This window comes from Giraffa tippelskirchi, chromosome 8 (genome assembly GCF_054371585.1).
Source record: "Giraffa tippelskirchi isolate mGirTip1 chromosome 8, T2T-mGirTip1v1.2.pri, whole genome shotgun sequence".
NCBI lineage: Eukaryota > Metazoa > Chordata > Mammalia > Artiodactyla > Giraffidae > Giraffa > Giraffa tippelskirchi.
This window is the reverse complement of record NC_137282.1, coordinates 96,691,667-96,712,671: the sequence shown is the minus strand read 5'-3', so window position 1 is coordinate 96,712,671 and position 21,005 is coordinate 96,691,667. Positions and strand designations below refer to the sequence as shown.

At 39.4% G+C, this 21,005-nt stretch overlaps 1 protein-coding gene across 21 annotated transcripts in view; it reads right to left on the bottom strand.

The window, feature by feature from the left end:
- The window catches only part of GPBP1 (GC-rich promoter binding protein 1), a 70,189-nt gene that overhangs the window by 17,892 nt on the left and 31,292 nt on the right, over positions 1–21,005 (bottom strand). For 18 of the 21 annotated variants that reach the window (XR_014061519.1, XR_014061524.1, XR_014061518.1 and 15 more), the window contains exons 3-5: positions 18,444–18,563; positions 1,003–1,126; positions 652–875 (exon numbers count right to left, since the gene is read on the bottom strand). Coding sequence is in view for 12 of the 21 variants with exons in the window: in XM_081517958.1 (XP_081374084.1) it covers positions 652–875; positions 1,003–1,126; positions 18,444–18,506 (411 nt within the window). In the remaining 9 variants the exon portion in view is untranslated. Of the gene's footprint in view, positions 1–651; positions 876–1,002; positions 1,127–18,443; positions 18,628–21,005 lie in introns of all 21 variants that reach the window. The other 3 variants (XR_014061522.1, XM_081517957.1, XM_081517963.1) reach the window with 1 other exon arrangement.

Here is a 21,005-nt window from a genome sequence, read left to right as displayed (position 1 = left end):
TCTCCTCATCCTCAACTAGGTGAAGAAAAAGTGTTAAAAAAAAAAGAAAGCAAATGCAGGAGAATGCAGTCTTTGCATCAATATGAGAAATCATCCTTTCTTAGCATAAGGTTAAGAGCAGACACGAGGAAATCAGACCATTCCTTAGTTCTTCTGTTAGGTTTGCATCCCTGAATGCTTTAGTTAACAAGCTCATACTCAAAGGAAAGTACAAGTTTATTACTTCAAACAGTGATGCTCAGGTTATTAAAAAGAAAACTGAGTTGAGCACTGAATGTGTACTCTAAAGCTTAGCTTAGTAGATGTTTGCTCTTTAGAAAAGGGAAATTATTTAAACTTCTATGAAGAATAAAATGACATAAATTTATCCAAAGTTTAAAAAAACCACATGGTGAGACACAGGAATAAGTAGACAGATGTAAGGAATGAAGAAGATTAGGGAAGGAAAGAGTTATGTACAGAAAGCCTCATGAAATGTAAAGATTAAAGATAACTGAATCAAAATAAATCAATAAAAATAAAGAAATAATTGAACCTGTCAAGTATGATCTCTGGAGAAAATGATATGTACTGATAAAATTTCCTGAGAGATTTGATGCTTAAATAGCACTTATAGAAACCTCGTTCGTATTAAAATTACAAGCAACTTACAAAATCCTCAGCCTCAAACTGCTTGCGTTCTCTCTTGTCTTCTTTCCTCCCTGTTTCACCATCAGGTATGTTGTTTTCATGTAGTCCTTGGCTTTTTCCAGAATGGAAAATACTGCTACGAGAACGGGAACTTCCACCATGGTATCCCCCTCGATGATTTATGTTTTCAGTACCATTTCTTCCATGTGTACGCCATCCATTTTTTTCTTTCCTTCCAAAGTTACCTTTTTAAAATAATTGCAAAGTATTACAAATTCAAAGATGATTATGCTTAAAGACTCAATCACAATCAAAACAATTCTTGTAAGAATGTGAAGAAAATTCTTAAACTCTATTCTTCAGCAACTTTACCTCCATTAGGACGTCCAATACCAGAATCAAAGCCATCTGAAGAGTTGTGTCGTCGGCGGTTCACATCATAACGATTTTCTGTCCATGAAAAGTTTTCAGAATGCTTTTCAAAATTCAATGACGACTGAAACAAATTATAAGCATACAGATAAACATACAGATAAAATTTGACTTAACTTTAGAAACTAGTAATACACTGGCTTAATTTATTCCCAAGAATTTTAAATGGTTAAGAAGAATATTTTATAATTATTTCAATGTGTTTCATAACTGAAAACTTATAAGAGGGATTCCACTGTTCATCTATTTTTTCTACCTAAGATAAACGAGAGCACCATTCTGAAAGAGTTTAACAACTATATTCATCTGAAAACTTTAAAGGTAAAGCCACTGTAAAGGCGTCAAGGCAAATATAGTACACTTCTTTTAAAATAAAACATAGTATCGTGTATTTTACATTCTTTGATTTAAATAGCTCAAGGTTTTCTTCAAGATCATAAAATTATGGCGAATGAAGCTGCAGTTCTATTTTAAGTTCTCTATAGATTTATTTCCAAACTCCTCTTCCCCAAAACAAGTGTTTTAAAAAATCTGTTAAAGGAAGAAAGTTGTAAAACAATAATTACAATTCTCTCCAGGACAAACAGAAAAGCTTCTCAGTTCTAATACAAACACACTGCACACACTCTTTTCATTTAATTAGGCTCCTCCACATGGCCACTGTGGGACTTACTGGTGCAAGCTCCCCCACTGCTTCTGGCTTCATCCTCATGCTACTTCTATGCATGAAGGACAAAGCCCTTCATCTGTCTTCCACCAGCATCCATGAAACAACAGTGACAGCCTGGCTTGCTAAGCTTTTAAGTAGGGTAAAAACCCAAACACTTCACAACCCTACCAGTTATGGTGATGAAGATACCATGATCTCAAAGCTAAAACTTTCTAGAAAAACAAGGGTAGGCTCTCTTAGGCCAGACGGAGGCACAGGATACGATTCTTCAGGACCTGGCAACAATTGTTCTCATCCAAATGATGAGTGGAAGTAAAGGTTCCTCACTGTTTCAGTTCAGTTCAGTCGCTCAGTCGTGTCTGACTCTTTGCGACCCCATGAATCGCAGCACGCCAGGCCTCCCTGTCCATCACCAACTCCCAGAGTTTACCCAAACCCATGTTCATTGAGTCAGTGATGCCATCCAACCATCTCATCCTCTGTTGTCCCCTTCTCCTCCCGCCCCCAATCCTTCCCAGCATTAGGGTCTTTTCCAATGAGTCAACTCTTCGCATGAGGTGGCCAAAGTATTGGAGTTTCAGCTTCAACATCAGTCCTTCCAATGAACATCCAGGACTGATCTCCTTTAGGAGGGACTGGTTGGATCTCTTTGCAGTCCAAGGGACTCTCAAGAGTCTTCTCCAACACCACAGTTCAAAAGCATCAATTCTCCAGTGCTCGGCTTTCTTCACCGTCCAACTCTCACATCCATACATGACCACTGGAAAAACCATAGCCTTGACTAGACGGACCTTTGTTGGCAAAGTAATGTCTCTGCTTTTAAATATGCTATCTAGGTTGGTCATAACCTTCTTTCCAAGGAGTAAGCATCTTTTAATTTCATGGCTGCAATCACCATCTGCAGTGATTTTGGAGCCCCAAAAAATAAAGTCTGACACTGTTTCTACTGTTTCCCCATCTATTTCCCATGAAGTGATGGGACCAGATGCCATGATCTTAGTTTTCTGAACGTTGAGCTTTAAGCCAACTTTTTCACTCTTCTCTTTCACTTTCATCAAGAGGCTCTTTAGTTCTTCTTCACTTTCTGCCACAAGAGTGGTGTCATCTGCATATCTGAGGTTATTGATATTTCTCCCAGCAATCTTGATTCCAGCTTGTGTTTCTTCCAGCCCAGCGTTTCTCATGATGTACTCTGCATATAAGTTAAATAAGCAGGGTGACAATATACAGCCTTGACGTACTCCTTTTCCTATTTGGAACCAGTCTGTTGTTCCATGTCCAGTTCTAACTGTTGCTTCCTGACCTGCATACAGGTTTCTCAAGAGACAGGTCAGATGGTCTGGTATTCCCATCTCTTTCAGAATTTTCCACAGTTTATTGTGATCCACACAGTCAAAAGGCTTTGGCATAGTCAATAAAGCAGAAATAGATGTTTTTCTGGAACTCGCTTGCTTTTTCGATGATCCAGCAGATGTTGGCAATTTGATCTCTGGTTCCTCTGCCTTTTCTAAAACCAGCTTGAACATCTGGAAGTTCAAGGTTCACGTATTGCTGAAGCCTGGCTTGGAGAATTTTGAGCATTACTTTACTAGCGTGTGAGATGAGTGCAATTGTGCGGTAGTTTGAGCATTCTTTGGCATTGCCTTTCTTTGGGATTGGAATGAAAACTGACCTTTTCCAGTCCTGTAGCCACTGCTGAGTTTTCCAGATTTGCTGGCATATCGAGTGCAGCACTTTCACAGCATCATCTTTCAGAATTTGAAATAGCTCAACTGGAATTCCATCACCTCCACTAGCTTTGTTCGTAGTGATGCTTCCTAAGGCCCACTTGACTTCACATCCCAGGATGTCTGGCTCTAGGTGAGTGATCACACCATCGTGATTATCTGGGTCGTGAAGATCTTTTTTGTACAGTTCTTCTGTGTATTCTTGCCACCTCTTCTTAATATCTTCTGCTTCTGTTAGGTCCATACCATTTCTGTCCTTTGTCAAGCCCATCTTTGCATGAAATGTTCCCTTGGTATCTCTAATTTTCTTGAAGAGATCTCTAGTCTTTCCCAATCTGTTGTTTTCCTCTATTTCTTTGCATTGATGGCTGAGGAAGGCTTTCTATCTCTCCTTGCTATTCTCTGGAACTCTGCATTCAGATGAGAATATCTTTCCTTTTCTCCTTTACTTTTCCCTTCTCTTCTTTTCCTCACTGTTTAGCGACCAAGTAAGTGGAAAGGGGAAGGAATGAAGCAAGATGTCCAAACAGTGCTTTAAATGGAAACTCTCCTCTGAGCAGAAGAAAGAGATGTATTATCATGAGATGGGGTCCCATCTGAAAGGCAATATGGCTGCAGCCACTGAAGTCAAGAGGTCACCAAAGCTGAACAGAAATGAGAATAGAGAGTTTTGGAAAGACTGAACACATTTAGAAGTAAATCTGTTAAGGCCAAACTGCTACCAACACTGGAAACAAAGAAAAATGCAAAGCCTAGCTTCCTGGAGTGGATCTATTCTGTGCTCTTTGTACTTTCTGACTCCTTTCGTCCCTACATCAAACTCAGCTGCTTTAACAAGAAAGTCAGTGTGCACCAGAGCTTAAGGCAAGAAAGAAACAAACTCTTATAGTTCTGTTGCACACAGGTTCCCAAGTTACCATCCTACCCACTCCCATGGAGGGGAGACAGTATTAAGCACAAGAGTGACTCAAAGTTTTCTGTATAGGGCAAAGCCATGGCATTGTGGTACATGGGGGCATGAAAGGTCCCAGCCTGGGATGTTTCCTGGGGCCAGGAGGCACATAAAAGAGAAATCAACACCAATCCTGGCTTCAGAAGCCAGAAGAGAAAAAGCCTCTAGGCCACCCATGCAACCCCCAAGGGACAGTCTCCCCCTCCACCCTGAACTTTCCCACATTCCATGCTAAAGAAATCATGAGAGGTCCTGAAAGCTTAGACTGTAACTCTGATATGCACATACTAAACTCCTTAGTCTAAGCAAGAATATACAACAGAGAAAAGACTAACAATTGGTGCTGGGAAAACCAGAGAAGGCAGTGGCAACCCACTCCAGTATTCTTGCCTGGAAAATCCCTTGGACAGAGGAGCATGGTGGGCTGCAGTCCATGGGGTCGCAAAGAGTCGGACATGACTGAGTGACTTCACTTTCACTTTTCACTTTCATGCACTGGAGAAGGAAATGGCAACCCACTCCAGTGTTCTTGCCTGGAGCATCCCAGGGACGGCAGAGCCTGGTGGGCTGCCGTCTATGGGGTCACATAGAGTCGGGCACGACTGAAGCAACTTAGCAGCAGCAGCAGCTGAGAAAACTGGTCAAACACTTGTAAAAGAATGCAACTAGAACACTTTCTAACACCATACACAAAAATACACTCAAAATGGATTAAAGATCTAAATGTAAGACAAGAAACTATAAAACTCCTAGAGGAAAACATAGGCAAAACATTCTCTGACATAAATCACAGCAGGATCCTCTATGACCCACCTCCCAGAGTAATGGAAATAAAAGCAAAAATAAACAAATGGGACCTAATTAAACTTAAAGGCTTTTGCACAATGAAGGAAACCACAAGCACGGTGAAAAGACAGCCTTCAGAATGGGAGAAAATAACAGTAAACGAAGCAACTGACAAAGAATTAATCTCAAAAATACACAAGCAACTCCTGCAGCTCAATTCCAGAAAAATAAACGACCCAATCAAAAAGTGGGCCAAAGAACTAAACAGACACTTCTCCAAAGACCTACAGATGGTTAACAAACACATGAAAAGATGCTCAAGATCACTCATTATCAGAGAAATGCAAATCAAAACCACAATGAGGTACCACCTCATGCCGGTCAGAATGGCTGCTATCAAAAAGTCTACAAATAATAAATGCTGGAGAGGGTGCGGAGAAAAAGGAACCCTCTTACACTGTTGGTGGGAATGCAAACTAGTACAGCCACTATGGAGAAGAGTGTGGAGATAGCTTAAAAAACTGGAAATAGAACTGCCATACGACCCAGCAATCCCACTGCTGGGCATACACACCGAGGAAACCAGAACTGAAAGAGACATGTGTACCCCAATGCTCATCGCAGCACTGTCCATAGGCAGTCGAATGGATAAGAAAGCTGTGGTACATATACACAATGGGATATTACTCAGCTATTAAAAAGAATGCATTTGATTCAGTTCTAATGAGGTGGATGAAACTGGAGCCTATTATACAGAGTGCAGTAAGTCGGAAAGAAAAACACCAATACAGTATGCTGCTGCTAAGTCGCTTCAGTTGTGTCCAACTCTGTGCGACCCCATAGACGGCACCCCACCAGGCTCCGCCGTCCCTAGGATTCTCCAGGCAAGAACACTGGAGTAGGTTGCCATTTCCTTCTCCAGTGCATGAAAGTGAAAAGTGAAAGTGAAGTCGCTCAGTTGTGTCCGACTCTTAGCGACCCCATGGACTGTAGCCTACCAGGCTCCTCTGTCCATGGGATTTTCCAGGCAAGAGTACTGGAGTGGGGTGCCATTGCCTTCTCCGGCAATCCAGTATATTAGCACATATATATGCAATTTAGAAAGATGGTAACGATGACTGTATATGTGAGACAGCAAAAGAGACACAGATGTAAAGAACAGACTTTTGGACTCTATGAGAGAAGGCAAGGGTGGGATGATTTGAGAGAATAGCATTGAAACATGTATATTACCATATGTGAAATAGATCACCAGTTCAGGTCTGATACATGAGACAGGGTGCTCAGGGCTGGTGCACTGGGATGACCCTGAGAGATGGGATGGGGAGGAAGATGGGTTCAGTTTGGGGAACACATGTACACCCATGGTGGATTCATGTCAATGTATGGCCAAAACCACTACAATACTGTAAAGTAATTAGCCTCCAATTAAATAAATTAATTGAGAAAAACAAAAATAAATAAATAAATAAACAAACTTCTTAGTCTGTGTGCCCAGAGTGGGAATGGACCCTAGTATCACAATGTGGCTGATAGAGTTTGGAAAAAATCTCAGCAGTAAGAGTGGGAAATTAAAGCGATCCTGCAGGTGGGGCCACTAGGCCAATTTAGTGTAACAGTGTGTTTTATAGTTGATGCTAATGTTACATGCTTGTACTAAAAATGCTCTAGATTCTCCCATTCAAGAAATGTCACAGGTTGACAGATGATTCCCATCCCCTTCAAAATGGTCTAATAAAAAGTACAGCTTCCAGAAGGAAAAAAATGAAAATCGTATGTGGCTGAAGACTTGGCTCTGCAGTATTCAGAAAGACTATTTTCCAGTACAGCAATGCCATCTGCCTGACACACACACCAAGTACACACTCCTTTTAAAAACTGAGCTCCTCTGGTAGCCTAATGGTTAGGATTCCAGGCTTTCACTGCCATGGCCAAGGTTCAGTGTTCAATCCCTAGTCAGCTAAAAAAAGACTGTGGCTCCTGCCATAATGCTGAGCTCTTACTGAAAGCAAACTTAAACTAAGGACTAACCATAAAGGAACCCAAGAGGACTCTTGATCAAATGGAAATCACATGTTCAACAACACAGCCGGCCTTGCCCTTGAAGTGGCAACCATAACTTGCAATATACTTTATTTTCCCTCCTGCCATCATGACAAGCCAGTGTTTCAAAAAGGCTCTCAAATCAGAAAAGTTCCCCGAAACGACTGAGCCTGGTTCACTGAGAGTTCAGCTAAGTTAAAAGATGATGGTACACACAGTAGCTACGCAGCCCTAACAACTCTGGAAAACCAAATAGGTAAGTGCCAATCACACCTCAATGGAATAAAAGCTATGATCCTTGCCTTAGATGTTCTTAAGGACAAGACATTTTATATTTTTCTAACTCTTATATTGTTGCCAATGGCCTCGTCATCTCATCTATCACTGAAAAACTATAGACCACTTAAAAACGTCTCCTGGGGTCACACATGATGGGAAATTGCAGCTGTTGCTGAGACAATCTGAGTCACTCATGTTGATTCAGTAAGGCTTGCTATCTGATGAGAGTGAATGGCAATGAGAGTGACTGAAATTAGAATGCTGAGAAAATCTTCAGCACACCACCTAGACCCATCATCACACCAGACATGGAACACACCCACTATCACAGACTGGTTACAAAAGAAAGGACTTTATCTTTCTGATGCAGAAACCTCCACTGCACGCCAGCTTTTGACTCCTGCCAAAAGCTGGTCCATTTGTCTCACTGTGAAGAATACCACATCACAGGTAACTACATCAAATCTTTGACTTCTTCATGGAGTCCTCCAACAGAGTTGCATCACTACTGCAACTTTTTCAGGTTACATTATTACTGCTGCAGTCTGATGGGCTAACTCTGGTCACAGTATTGTGTCTCCTGAAATTAATTCATGTAATGTGTTGGGTATATTCCAGACCTGGAACAGTACACTAACAGTACATCTTTTGTCAAAATGGTCATCCTACAATGAATCAATATTCGAAGTACTCAATGGACGTTTCATACTCTCTATTATTCACAAGTATAGACAAGCATTTTAACAGTCTCCTCAAAATTCAATTCAGAACCACTTATACTATACCTCTATACCCCTCATCTCTTCCCACATCTTAGTAAGATGAATGAATGCAACATAACCAAAAGGGGATCATCTGCTCTTGGCCACTTCTTGTGTAGTAATCAGGATGACAGAAGTGGAGAGTTATGACAGCAAACAGACTTACACTAAAAATTCTGCTCTGATTATCCTTAGATATAATGTTTCTTTCTTTTCCCTAAGAACAACTACAGGCAAGGACACCCCTCAGGGTGATGGCTAACCAAAAAGGAATTCAAACAAATCCAGTTTGGCCACCTGGATTCTCCTGTTGAACTGGCATGGTCCTAGATGTGTTGACAACAGCCATTTGCTTGTGTACACTTCTCACGGAGTCCCCGTCTACAGTATCCCAAGTAGACCAAGGTGAGGGTGAGGTATCTTTAAAATGGGGTCTCTGAAAATTATTTAAGAACGCCCCTGTCCCACTCACATCCAGTTCCTCTAGATTAAAATATCTGGGTACAAGAAGAGCTTTTAAGTGAAGTTAGAGCTATGGGAATGGGACACACTGCACTGCATACAGATTTCATGGCTACAGAGGGAGAGCAAAAACCCTAGCAACTGGGAGAAGAAACATCTTTAACACCAGAAAGCACAGGTACAAAGGAGAACAATGATCTCCCTATCCCCTGAAACAAGGGTCCCCAACCACCCAGGCCATGGACCACTACAGGTCCGTGGCTTGTTAGGAACCAACCCGCAAGCAGGTGAGCAGTGGGTGAGAGAGAGAAGCTTCAACTGTATTTACAACTGCTCCCCATCATTCACATTACTGCCTGAGCTTCACCTCCTGTTAGATCAGCGAAAGCATTAAATTCTCATAGGAGTGTGAACCCTACCATGAACCGTGCACAGAATGGACCTAAGTATCACACTCCTTATGAGAATCTAATGCCTGATGATCTGAGGTGGAGCTGAGATGGTGATGTTAGCACTGGGGAGCAGCTGCAAATACAGATTACCATCAGCAGAGAGGTCTGACTGCACAGTGAAAGTGAAAGTCGCTCAATCCTGTCCAACTCTTTGTGATCCCATGGACTATACAGTCCATGGAATTCTCCAGGCCAGAATACTGGAGTGGCTAACCTTTCCCTTCTCCAGGGGATCTTCCCAACCCAGGGATCGAACCAAGGTCTCCTGCATTGCAAGTGGATTCTTTGCCAGCTGAGCCACAAGGTATGGACTCCTGATTGCACAGAGACCATAATAAATCAACTGCTTGCAGATTATCATCAAAACGCTATCAGTGAATGTCAAGTCATAACTGGGCCACATCTGGTGGCAGGCTTTATAGTGGCAAATGAATTGATGTCCTTCAACTGTACAGCTGCATCTGGTGAAAACCTTTAAGTTAGAATCCAACACTTATTTTAGTCTGTGTGTGGCCTGCCCATTATTTGATTTACCACTTCCATCCTTCCCTCCTTCCCACCCCGCTCATTTGTCTGGGTTACAGTTTTTTGGTAGGCCCACAAAAGCTGTGCTGTGTTTAGTCGCTCAATCGTGTCCAACTCTTTGTGACCCCATGGACTACAGACAGCCAGACTTCTCTGTCCTTGGAGATTCTCCACACAAGAATACTGCAGTGGGTGGCCATGCCCTCCTCCAGGGGATCTTCCCAACCCAGGGATCGAACCAGGGTCTCCTGCATTGCAGGCAGATTCTTTACCAGCTGAGCTACCAGGGAAGCCCCACAAAAGATAACCCTAGCCAAAATGAAACAAACACTACTGGAGCACTTTGAAAAGTGGGGAAAGACTCAGGTGAAACAGCAGAAGACTCTTAAGACTGCCAACAAAAAAGAAAGCTGCACTTAAGAATCCTACTTAAATTACAAGTACACTGCAACAGGTGATTCACATTCTCCAAGTCTCCCTTGCATAATATGTGCTGACTGGCTACCCAATGAAGCCATGAAACCTTCAAAACTGCTTCACCACATGGAGGAGACCAAGCTTCTGCATTAAAAGACAAGCCTTTGGAGTTTTTAGAAAGAAAAAGACATGAACATGAAGAACAGAAGCAATTATTGAAGCCTCTACTTCATCAAATGTGTCTACACTGAGAGCATCATTCTTAGTAGCTAACTAAAAATTGCTAAAGCTAAGAAGGTCTTGATTACTACTGAAGAGTTGATCCTGCCTGCTGCTAAGGACAACTGTCTTGGACTTTCAGGAAAGGCTGCAGCCCGAAAGGTGGCATGTGTTCCTCTTTCAGCTAGCACCATAACTATACGAACTGATGAAAACAGCAGAAGATACTGAGACACAGTTGTTAGAGAGTCACCACAGTAAGCAATCCAGGTTGATGAGAGTCTATTGACATGAACAAAGCAACAATGCTTGTTTTTGTGTGATCTTTCACGAGGATGTGCGTGAGGATATGTTATGTACACTGATGTTGCCAACCAACACCACAGGTGCAGAACTATTCAAATCTCTGAATGGTTACGTATCAGGAAAATTGAACCAATCATTTTGTATGCGAGGCAGGGGAGGGCGGAATAAAGCACAGAATGTTTTCTATTAAGGATAAGGGTTCCTTTTCGACCCACTGTATTGCCTCTATAATTGTAGGTAATAACAAACCTCAAGTCAGTTTCCCTTGAGTGTTTTTTGGGGGGAGGGGGGGCATGCGGGATCTTAGTTCCCTGACCAGCAATCGAACCCATGGCTCTGTGGTGGAAGTGCGCAGTTTTAACCACTGGACCACCAGGGAAGTCTCTCCCTTGAGTGGATTTTAAAGGATAAGAGAGTGGCTTTAGACCATATATTGGTTGACTGAAAAAAATCATTTACTAGTGCCTCTTACGCTATTCACAACTGGCTAAATTCTGGTCTCATTCACTGCTGCTTGGGACACTGGTAGTAGCCTTAATTGCTGTGTAAGACAATTAAATGGATTTGGTTCTGTTCTCTGTCAGATTAATCAGAGTAGCTGAGAGTGCTACAATCACATGAAATTCAAGTTTGGCTGCAACATGTATGGACTGTTGGGACAGGCAATCGTCATGGACCCTGAGCATCCCTCAGTTCAGTTTAGTCACTCAGTGATGCCCAACTCTTTGCAACCCCATGGACTGCAGCACACCAGGTTTCCCTGTCCATCACCAACTCCTGGAATCTACTCAAACTCATGTCCATCGAGTTGGTGATGCCATCTAACCATCTCATCCTCTGATGTCCCCTTCTCCTCCTGCATTCAATCGTTCCCAGCACCAAGTTCTTTTCCAGTGAGTCAGTTTTTCACATCCGGTGGCCAAAATATTGGGAGTTTCAGCTTCAGCATCAGTCCTTCCAATGAATATTCAGGACTGATTTCCTTTAGGACTGACTGGTTTGATCTCCTTGCAGTCCAAGGGACTCTCAAGAGTCTTCTCCAACACCACACTTCCTTTGTCAGCAAAGTAATGTCTCTGCCTTTTAATATGCTATCTAAGTTGGTCATAGCTTTTCTTCCAAGGAGCAAGTGTCTTTTAATTTCATGGCTGCAGTCACCATCTGCAGTGATTTTGGAGCTACAAAAGAAAGTTTGTCACTGTTTCCCCATCTATTTGCCGTGAAGTGATAGGACCGGATGCCATGATTTATCTTCGTTTTTTCAATGTTGAGTTTTAAGCCAATTTTTTCTCTCCTCTTTCACTTTCATCAAGAGGCTCTTTTGTTCTTCTTCGCTTTCTGCCATAAAGATGTTGTCATCTGCATATCTAAGGTTATTGATGTTTCTCCTGGCAATCTTGATTCCAGCTTGTGCTTCATCCAGCCTGGCATTTCACATGATGCACTCTGCGTATAAGTTAAAGAAGCAAGGTGACAATATACAGCTTTGACGTACTCCTTTTCCTATTTGGAACCAGTCTGTTGTTCCACGTCCAGTTCTAACTGTTGCTTCCTGACCTGCACACAGATGTCTCAGGAGGCAGGTAAGGTGGTCTGGTATTCCTATTTCTTGAAGAATTTTCAGTTTGTTGTGATCCACACAGTCAAAGGCTTTGGTATAGTCAATAAAGCAGATGTTTCTCTGGAACTCTCTTGTTTTTCGATGATCCAACCAATGTTGGCAGCTTGACTTCTGGTTCCTCTGCCTTTTCTAAATCCAGCTTGAACATCTGCAAGTTCTCAATTCATGTACTGTTGTAGCCTTGCTTGGAGAATTTTGAGCATTACTTTGCTAGTGTGTGAGATAAGTGCAACTGTGCAGTAGTTTGAACCTTCTTTGGCATTGCCTTTCTTTGGGACTGGAATGAAAACTGACCTTTTCCAGTCCTGTGGCCACTGCTGAGTTTTCCACATTTGCTGCCATATTGAGTGCAGCCCTTTCACAGCATCATCTTTTAGGATTTGAAACACAGCCCCACCCATCAACAGAAAATTGGATTAAAGGTTTACTCAGCATGGCCCTGCCCATCAGAACAAGACCCAGTTTCCCCCACAGTCAATCAGCAAGCTTCTTATCCTTATCAGACAGCAGAGAGAATAAACACCACAATCACAGAAAACCAATCAAACTGATCACATGGACCACAGCCTTGACTAACTCAATGAAACTATGGGCCATGCCGTGTAGGGCCTACCCAAGATGGACAGGTCATGGTGGAGACTTCTGACAAAACGTGGTCTACTGAAGAAAGGAATGGCCAACCATTTCAGTATTCTTCCCTTGAGAACCCCATGAACAGTATGAAAAGGCAAAAAGATATGACATTGAGCATCCCTCCATGTTCTTATCTGTATGCCAAGAACACAAGGCCTTCACAGCTCTTTCTATAGCCCTTTTCTCAGGGTTATGTTCGCAGAGAATATTGAGAGTCAGTTTATGTCCTACTCTGGGACAAAGAGCAGGATTCTTATAAATGTGGCAGATATACAAGGTAGGCATATACCTGGGCTGCTCCATGTCAACTCCCTGAGGTTTTAAGGGACAGGAAGAACCAGTTCCAAAACCATGCTTATGCTGCCTACTGTGCTAATAATAATGCACTTTGTCTCATGAGACCTGGAAGTCTCATCTTCTGCCAGCATCCATGAAACAGTAACAAGCTAGCTTGTTACAGTTATCTTGAAAGTAGGATAAAATTTCAGACCTTTCAGACTCTGATATACAGCCAGTATAATAAAATATGAATAAGAAACACAAGTAACAGGATTGAAAATAAAGAAAGAAAACTGATATTGTGAATGATTTTCCACATTAAAAATTCCAAAAGACATTAAAGAAAAATTAATCAATGTTGCTAGAAACAACACTAACACAAAATACAATATATATGCTAGAAAGACTTATAAGAAAGCTTTTTAAAATAGCATTTAAGGTAGCAACAAATAGGAACCTCCCTGGTGGTCCAGTGGCTAAGACTCCATGCTCCCAATGCAGGGCACCCAAGTTTCATTCTTGGTCAGGGAACTAGATCACACATGCCACGACTAAGACCAAAAATCCTGCAGTCCACAACTTAGACCCAGCACAGCCAAATAAATAAGACTTTTACAGAAAGAAAAACAAAAACAAAAAAACATAGGAACAACTACTATAAAGCAATTGAATATGGGTGGGTACATGTGTATGTGTGTATATATATACATTTAGAGAGAGAGAGAAATACTTGGGTGACTGAAAAAGAACTATGCAACTTTACGTAAAACAGTTAAAGGTCACACACAGACATACATACACACACACACTCTCTTTCTCTCCCCCGCCAAACCAGTACTCCCCCGAGAAAGGCAGCCCAGAAGAAATAATAAACAAAGAATGTGAATAGGCAATTCACAGAAATATAACCCAATGTCCAAGAAACAGTAAAAATACATTTCATAACAAAGACTGTCAAAAGTGTTAACTCTGATAATCTGACAAAGTCTTAGCAAGAGGGCAAGAGTACAAAGTAAAAAGAATAGTTATGTACAGCATACAGGAGTATAAATCAGTATACCAGATGGAAAAGAAATTTGGCAGTATGGAACTGAATTTCATCAATTTTTCTTCTAACTATAGGCCAGAGCCTTGCCATTCAAAATGTGTTCCAGAGACAAGCAGAATCAACAGTAGTTTGAAGACTGTCAGGACTAGGACCCCACTAGAGATTTACTGAAACTAGAATCTGCATTTTAACAAAATTCCCAGGTTATTTTCATAGCCATTCAAGTCTGAGAAGCAGGAGGCTAAAGAATTCTTATCCATGCATGCAAGGAGACAGTAAGAGAATAGTCAATACAGTATTCATTACAGAGTAGTCCAAAGATATAAACAACCTCAATGAGACAAACACAGTGTGATACAGAGGCAAAAAACAGAATACAGTTTTTAAGGTAATTACAGCAAATCTGCAGATATCAACATGGGGGGAAATCTAAAACATATAAACAACAAACATAAAAACAAGGTGCAGAATATAAATGTTAATCATTTATATTAATGTTCTATGTATACAGAAATTTTCTTTTGATATTCATATACCTAGTAACAATACAAGAACATGCACTGAGAATACCTCTGGGAAAAAAACGAAGACAGAAAAAGGACTGTGAAGAAGTCAACAGCAGACTTCAATTGTTTATTTCCAGAAAAGAGACATAAAGATAAAACTGCAAAATGTTATGATGTGACTTATTCTCCATGCTTCTCTGTACGTTTAAATATTTCTTTAGAACTATCCACATGGTTCTTTTAGAATTATTAAGACAAATATACTGTAGGAAAACATATGCAGAATATGCAACAATCTCAATATGAAGAGCTATTACAAATAAATCACTAAGAAATAAATTACATGAATAACATTTCCTAAGACAAAAATATGCTCAGTAGTAATTAAATAATGCAAATAGAAACAATGAAGTGTCATTTTTCATTGAATTTCACAAATATGAAAAAATGGGACAACAGCCAGCATTGCCAATAGTGAAAAAACTGCCCCCTCTATGTTTTTATAGGATTATAAACTGGCACAACCTTTCTAGACAGCAATTAGGCACTATCTACCAAAATGTATAAACTTCCTAATTCACAGATTCTGCTGCTAGGAGTTTCCCCTACAGGTACATTCAAGAGATGCCCAAGCATTCCTGCAACTTAGTCCATTAATAGGTCCAGTTAATCTATGTAGATTCACTCAATAAAACTTAAGGTTGACAGTTGAAAAATGCAGGGAGTTAGGGGTGTTGACTCTATACATGGTCAAAAATCAGTATTCACAGATCACACGGTTCTACATACATATTTACTGGGGAGAAAAAATCCACATAAGTGGACATAAATAGCCCAAACCCATATTGCTCAAGGGTCAACTGTACACAGCCACTGCAGAGTGAAGACACTCATGTACTAACTACAGAAATAGATTATTGGAGATGCTATCCTTGAAGGGGAAAAAAAGCAATTTCATTTGCTTATCCAAACCAAGATAAAATTATATTCTGATATATACATTAAAACACCCCGGTATTTCACTTCTGAAAATTAGTCTACTTCTTAATAATCAAAAAAAGTAAGTTATTAAACATAAATATTTAAAGTCAAGCACACATATGTTCCTGTAAGCACTTTGGATCAAGTTACTTGTCTCTTTCAACCTCAGTTCCCCATCTGTTTACATGGGTTGGGGGGGGCGGTGGAAGAGGGGAACAGTATTTTACCTTTTATGCTTTTGTTTGCCTTCTTATGAAGTGCTTTACACAGTGACTGGTATGTAGTAATGACTCGAGAAATATAAGTTGCCGCATTTTAAATCTTTTTCTGAATTTTTAAAAATAATAGCATAATTTTCTGATTCCCAGAATATGTAAATCAACAGTTAACAAAAAATACTTAGTAAACAAGAATTTTCAATGAATTCAGCTACCAGTCTGACCAAATTTTCTCATCCTCTCTTAGCCTCAAGTTTAAAAAGCACACAGTTTCAAAGCAAACTGATACTACTTATATTATTGAAAGAAAGTAATTACAATTCTATTTTTCAAAATGCAGGTGAGGTCTCATTATAAAAGACACATAATTAGTAGCAATTTGTATTTTTTTTAGCTTTTTTTTTTGATTGGAATAAAAAGACCCCAAGAGAAAGAAGAACACAGGTAAATGACTTTTTAGTTACAGCTATGTGCGTACCAAAACATGATGTAAAATTTCTTATTGGGTCCTAATGAACAATTCAAATGCCAGTTTGTCTATTTCATAGACACAACCACATGCAGTTTAAAATTTCACCACATGATGGGGCTAAAATTCTGTACACCTTAGAAAACTGCTCAGGTGCAGTGTTGAAAACACTGTGAACCCTTAATTCAGGTACTCCCATCATCTCTTCAAATAAAAAAGACAACACAAAGTTGAAAAAGAGAATCCAACATTTATGACTATCCCATTTATTCAGGATAAGATTAAAAGGGCTCTGTCAGAAAACAAGAATTATAATTGAAAACCCAGGAATAGTGATTTTGAGTGATACAGACAGTGTAAGTCATTATACTAAACGATGTGTGTATTTGTTTGTGTTCGTTAAAACCACTTTGCGAAAGGCCTAAGAAGATAATTTCAAATATCGCTAGTTAAGAGTTCAAACTGTCATTATTTTCTGTAGGTAATCTAAAATAAATTAGAATTAATTGAAAACTCAGAACTGGCAAAACCAAGACTTCGTTTCATGAGGGCCTATATCCAGATCAAATGTCCGGTTCTAGAAAGCATTAAGAATTCCACCACACATAACAAAATCAATCTTAATCAACCTTAATCAACACTTCAATGAAGACAAGAATTATTCTCAATAATGTTTGTAACTAACTTTCCAGGTGCTGATAATTTTTATTGATGTGTTTAAAAATGAAAACAAATCTTAACTCATTTCAAAGAGAAAAAGGAAACAAACGGAGGAGCAAGAAATTCATGTGCTTCCAGGCTCTGAAGTAGGTCTGGAAAAAACTGAATCCAGGAAAAGCATAGCTGACAGCAACTAGGGGAGTGGGGTAGACATAAACAAGAGTAAAGCAAATTTCAGAGAGACCTAAATAGAAGAGGAAAGGCGGGCAAACAGAGTCTGTAACTAAGAAATGGTTTTCCCATTTCCTAACAACTGTGACCCCATTTTATAATCTATGAAATAAAATGTTTAATCATTTTACAAAATTCAGAAATGAAAATACTACAAAATAGAAAATGCATCCTAGATTCTAGTCTAGGCTCACACTAATTATATGAAAACAGGCAAGTCAATGAGCCTTCCAGAGAATCCATCTGCATAAAATAAAGTCAGTTCATATGCTGTGTCTCCAATGCAACTTTTCCAATATATTATGATCTGACAAATCCTTACTGGGGGACGACTCTGCAAATTATAAAATTGTTCCCATAAAAGCTGTTTCGGCAAACTGTTCTATGAGAACTGCTTGGACCCCCAAAAGGTCCTAGATGAATGCCTTAGCGTGGTAGAGATTGATTAATAGGTAAGCAGATGATTAAGACCTCCGTCTTGAATCCTTTGCACTATGGAAAAAACAAAGTGGAAAATAGTATGGAGCCAGATAGATTGATTCTAATCAATTTCAACATCCCTCTCAGCAAGGTTTATAAGTGGATGACAATTTCAATGTCAAGCATGTCTTATACACTAAGTTCTGTTTTGGTTATATAAAATGAACATTTTAAAATCAGTGAGTCATATGATATGTAGCAACACTGCAAAGTTCTCATAACTCCTAAAACTGAGTAACAGGCCAAAGTCTCATTTATTTGAAAAAGAAGTCTTCCAGTTGTAAGGAAAGACTTGAAAAACTTCTGATTTTTTTTTTTAACATTACCTATAGGAAAGTAAGCAAAGTTAGTTATCAGAAGAATAGTACAGAGAGACGTAAGCTGCAAAAGTAATGTGCAATGTATTTAACTGGTTTGAATTTTAAAATGCAGAATTTTAGCACAAAAGACAACTTTTGAAGTAAATGATTTAGAATGTTGATGGTATACTGAAAATTGACATATATAGATAAACCAACACATTAAATATGAAATAACTTAGAAAGTTTAGCTGTTTCTCTGCTAAACATTAAGCTTTAGTTTAACTACATCTGTGTAGAACATGAACTAAATAAAAGCAGACAGAAAGACGAAAAGAGAGATACAAGAAAGAATACCTTTGTTGATGATGGTGGGGTAGGAAAATTAAGCCAGGCTGGAGCAAAGTCATGCTGCGCCATTTAGGTCCAGTCTCTCCAACTCAGCGAAACAAGGTTTCAACACCTCATGGCAAGTCCCTGTCATACAAAAATGGAAAGCATTAGATCTACATAGTTCCTGGCCAAAGTTATCTCTTATCTCCTTTAAATTACAATGATCTGACTACTGTAAGATTTCAATTATAATTCTAGAAAAGGCAAAAATATAGTGACAAACCAAATCAGCACAGTGGAGGGTAAAGGGCCTGGAGAGAAGGGGAATGACTACAAAGGGAAGAAAGAAATTTTCAAGGGTAACTGGGTATTTATCTTAATTGTGGTGAAGGTTATTATACAAATGTAGACACTTGTTAAAACTCACCAAATTATGCACTTAAAACTAGATAATTTTATTATAAACTACCTCAATGAAGCTTAGTTTTGAAATTACAATAGTCTTATCACAGACTAGTTATAAAGTGTCTCCTGATGTGACACAATATGATGCACATTACCTATGTACACAGCATATATTCTTCCCCCCTGCCCCATACAGAATCTGAATTCTGATCTAATTACCAATTTGCAGGAAATTCAACACAGATAATAAATTAAAGGACAACTGAGGGAAGTAATCCCATTAAATGGAGATCACAAGACATTCTACAGGTCAAATGATCTGGCTTCTTCAACAAATACATGGATTTTACAGACAGATCAATCAAATACATGTGGACCTTACATAGATCCTTATTCCAACCAAATTCAAAAAGTGAAAATTATGAAACAGTCCAAAATTTGAACATGAGCAGAATATTAAATAACTTTAAGAAATTATTAGTCACTGTAGATGTAACTGTGTTAGTGCAATGATGGTACAGTGGACCCTTCAACAATAAGGTCTCAAACTGTGGTGGTTTGAGATACTTATTTTTTTCACTAAATATGTAATACAGCGCTACATGACCTTAGGTTGGTTGGATCCAAAGATGTGGAGCAGCAAGTGGGGAGGGCCAACTGTAAAGATTTTTTGACTTCTCAAGTCAGGCTTTTAAACTGCATGGATGAACAGCACCCCAACCTCTGTGCTCTTCAAGGGTCAACTGTATATAAAAGGACATATACTGAAGTCTTTGCAATTAAATCTATGTACCTGGAACTTGCTTTAGGGGAAAAAAACAAGGAATATGGGTGTCATTGAAACAAGGTTGTCCGTGTGTTTATAAATGTTAGTACAGGGAGGTGCCCGAGTAGTCTCTCTACTTACACGTATGTTCGAAAATTTCCACAATTAAAAGGATTTTTTAAATTACAATCATCACAATGGGCATCCACTACTCTTCTACATTCTAAATTTAACTTTTTGGAAGCCTCTCTCAATTGCATCAAAAATTTCAAGTCACCAGCCCAATCTAAACACAGTAAATTCACAGATTTTTTTTTAAATGGGGAAGAAGCCAACTGGGCAACTGTACTCATTTCAATATAGAGCTTAGAAATTAGTCAATGAAGAAATCAAATTTTCTGAACATTAACGTCTAAATTTACTAATGTCTTGTATTTACAACTGCAGAATAATCTGAAAAGGCAAATTTTAAAAAGCAAAATTATCAATACCGCTGCTAATCATCGTTTTTCAAAATTCTTTCAAATGTAAGTGCTATGGCTGAATTTAAGTCATGCCAAAGTATTTCCTAAAATAAAAATTCTCAAGATACTATACAAAAACTCCTTCTACTATCCAATGTACTTGAAAGGGGAAGGGGTGGAAGGAAGGTCAACAAACATCAGATACAAGAAACAGAAACAACTGGTTAACTCACTAAGGTAATGAAAATGTTTACATACTCAAATTAAATGATCAGGGCTTCACTGGTGGTCTGTCCAGTAGTTAAGAATTCGCCTGTCAATGCAGGGGATACTAGTTTGATCCCTGGTCCTCGAAGATCCCATATGCCACGGGGCAATTAAGCCTGTGTGCTGCAACTACTGAGCCTGCACACTCTAGAGCCTGAGTTATGCAACAGAGAAGCCACCACAATACCAAGCCTGCACATACCAACTAGAGAGTAGCCCTGGGAACCGTAGAAAACCAAAGGTTAAATGCTAAGTTACACACTAAAACTTATTCCTAAGAGACAAACCACTACTATTACCTCTTTGTTTCTGTGTGTCTTTATGAATTCTAATTTAAATCACTTCTTAAAGAATAAAGCATAGATAGCTAATGGCATAAGTTTTCCTGTTCTGAAAAAAGGTAAAGAGCAATACTAGTTAATATCACATTTACAGAAGTGTGTGAAGAGATCAGGATGTGCCATCCCCAAAACAAGCCACTGTGATGTAAGAAAAATTGAGCTGAAGACATGTTTCCTAAATTGCCTTATCAACCTAAATGCAGAGCCTGCCAAAAGAATTTATTAATCCCCTCTCCTGGAGCAACTCATCTTCTCTTTTTGGGAGAACAAAAAAGAAAAAAAAAAATTCAGCACCACACTCAGACACTGCCACAAACGCCTAAGGACCCCGTTATCCATTTTG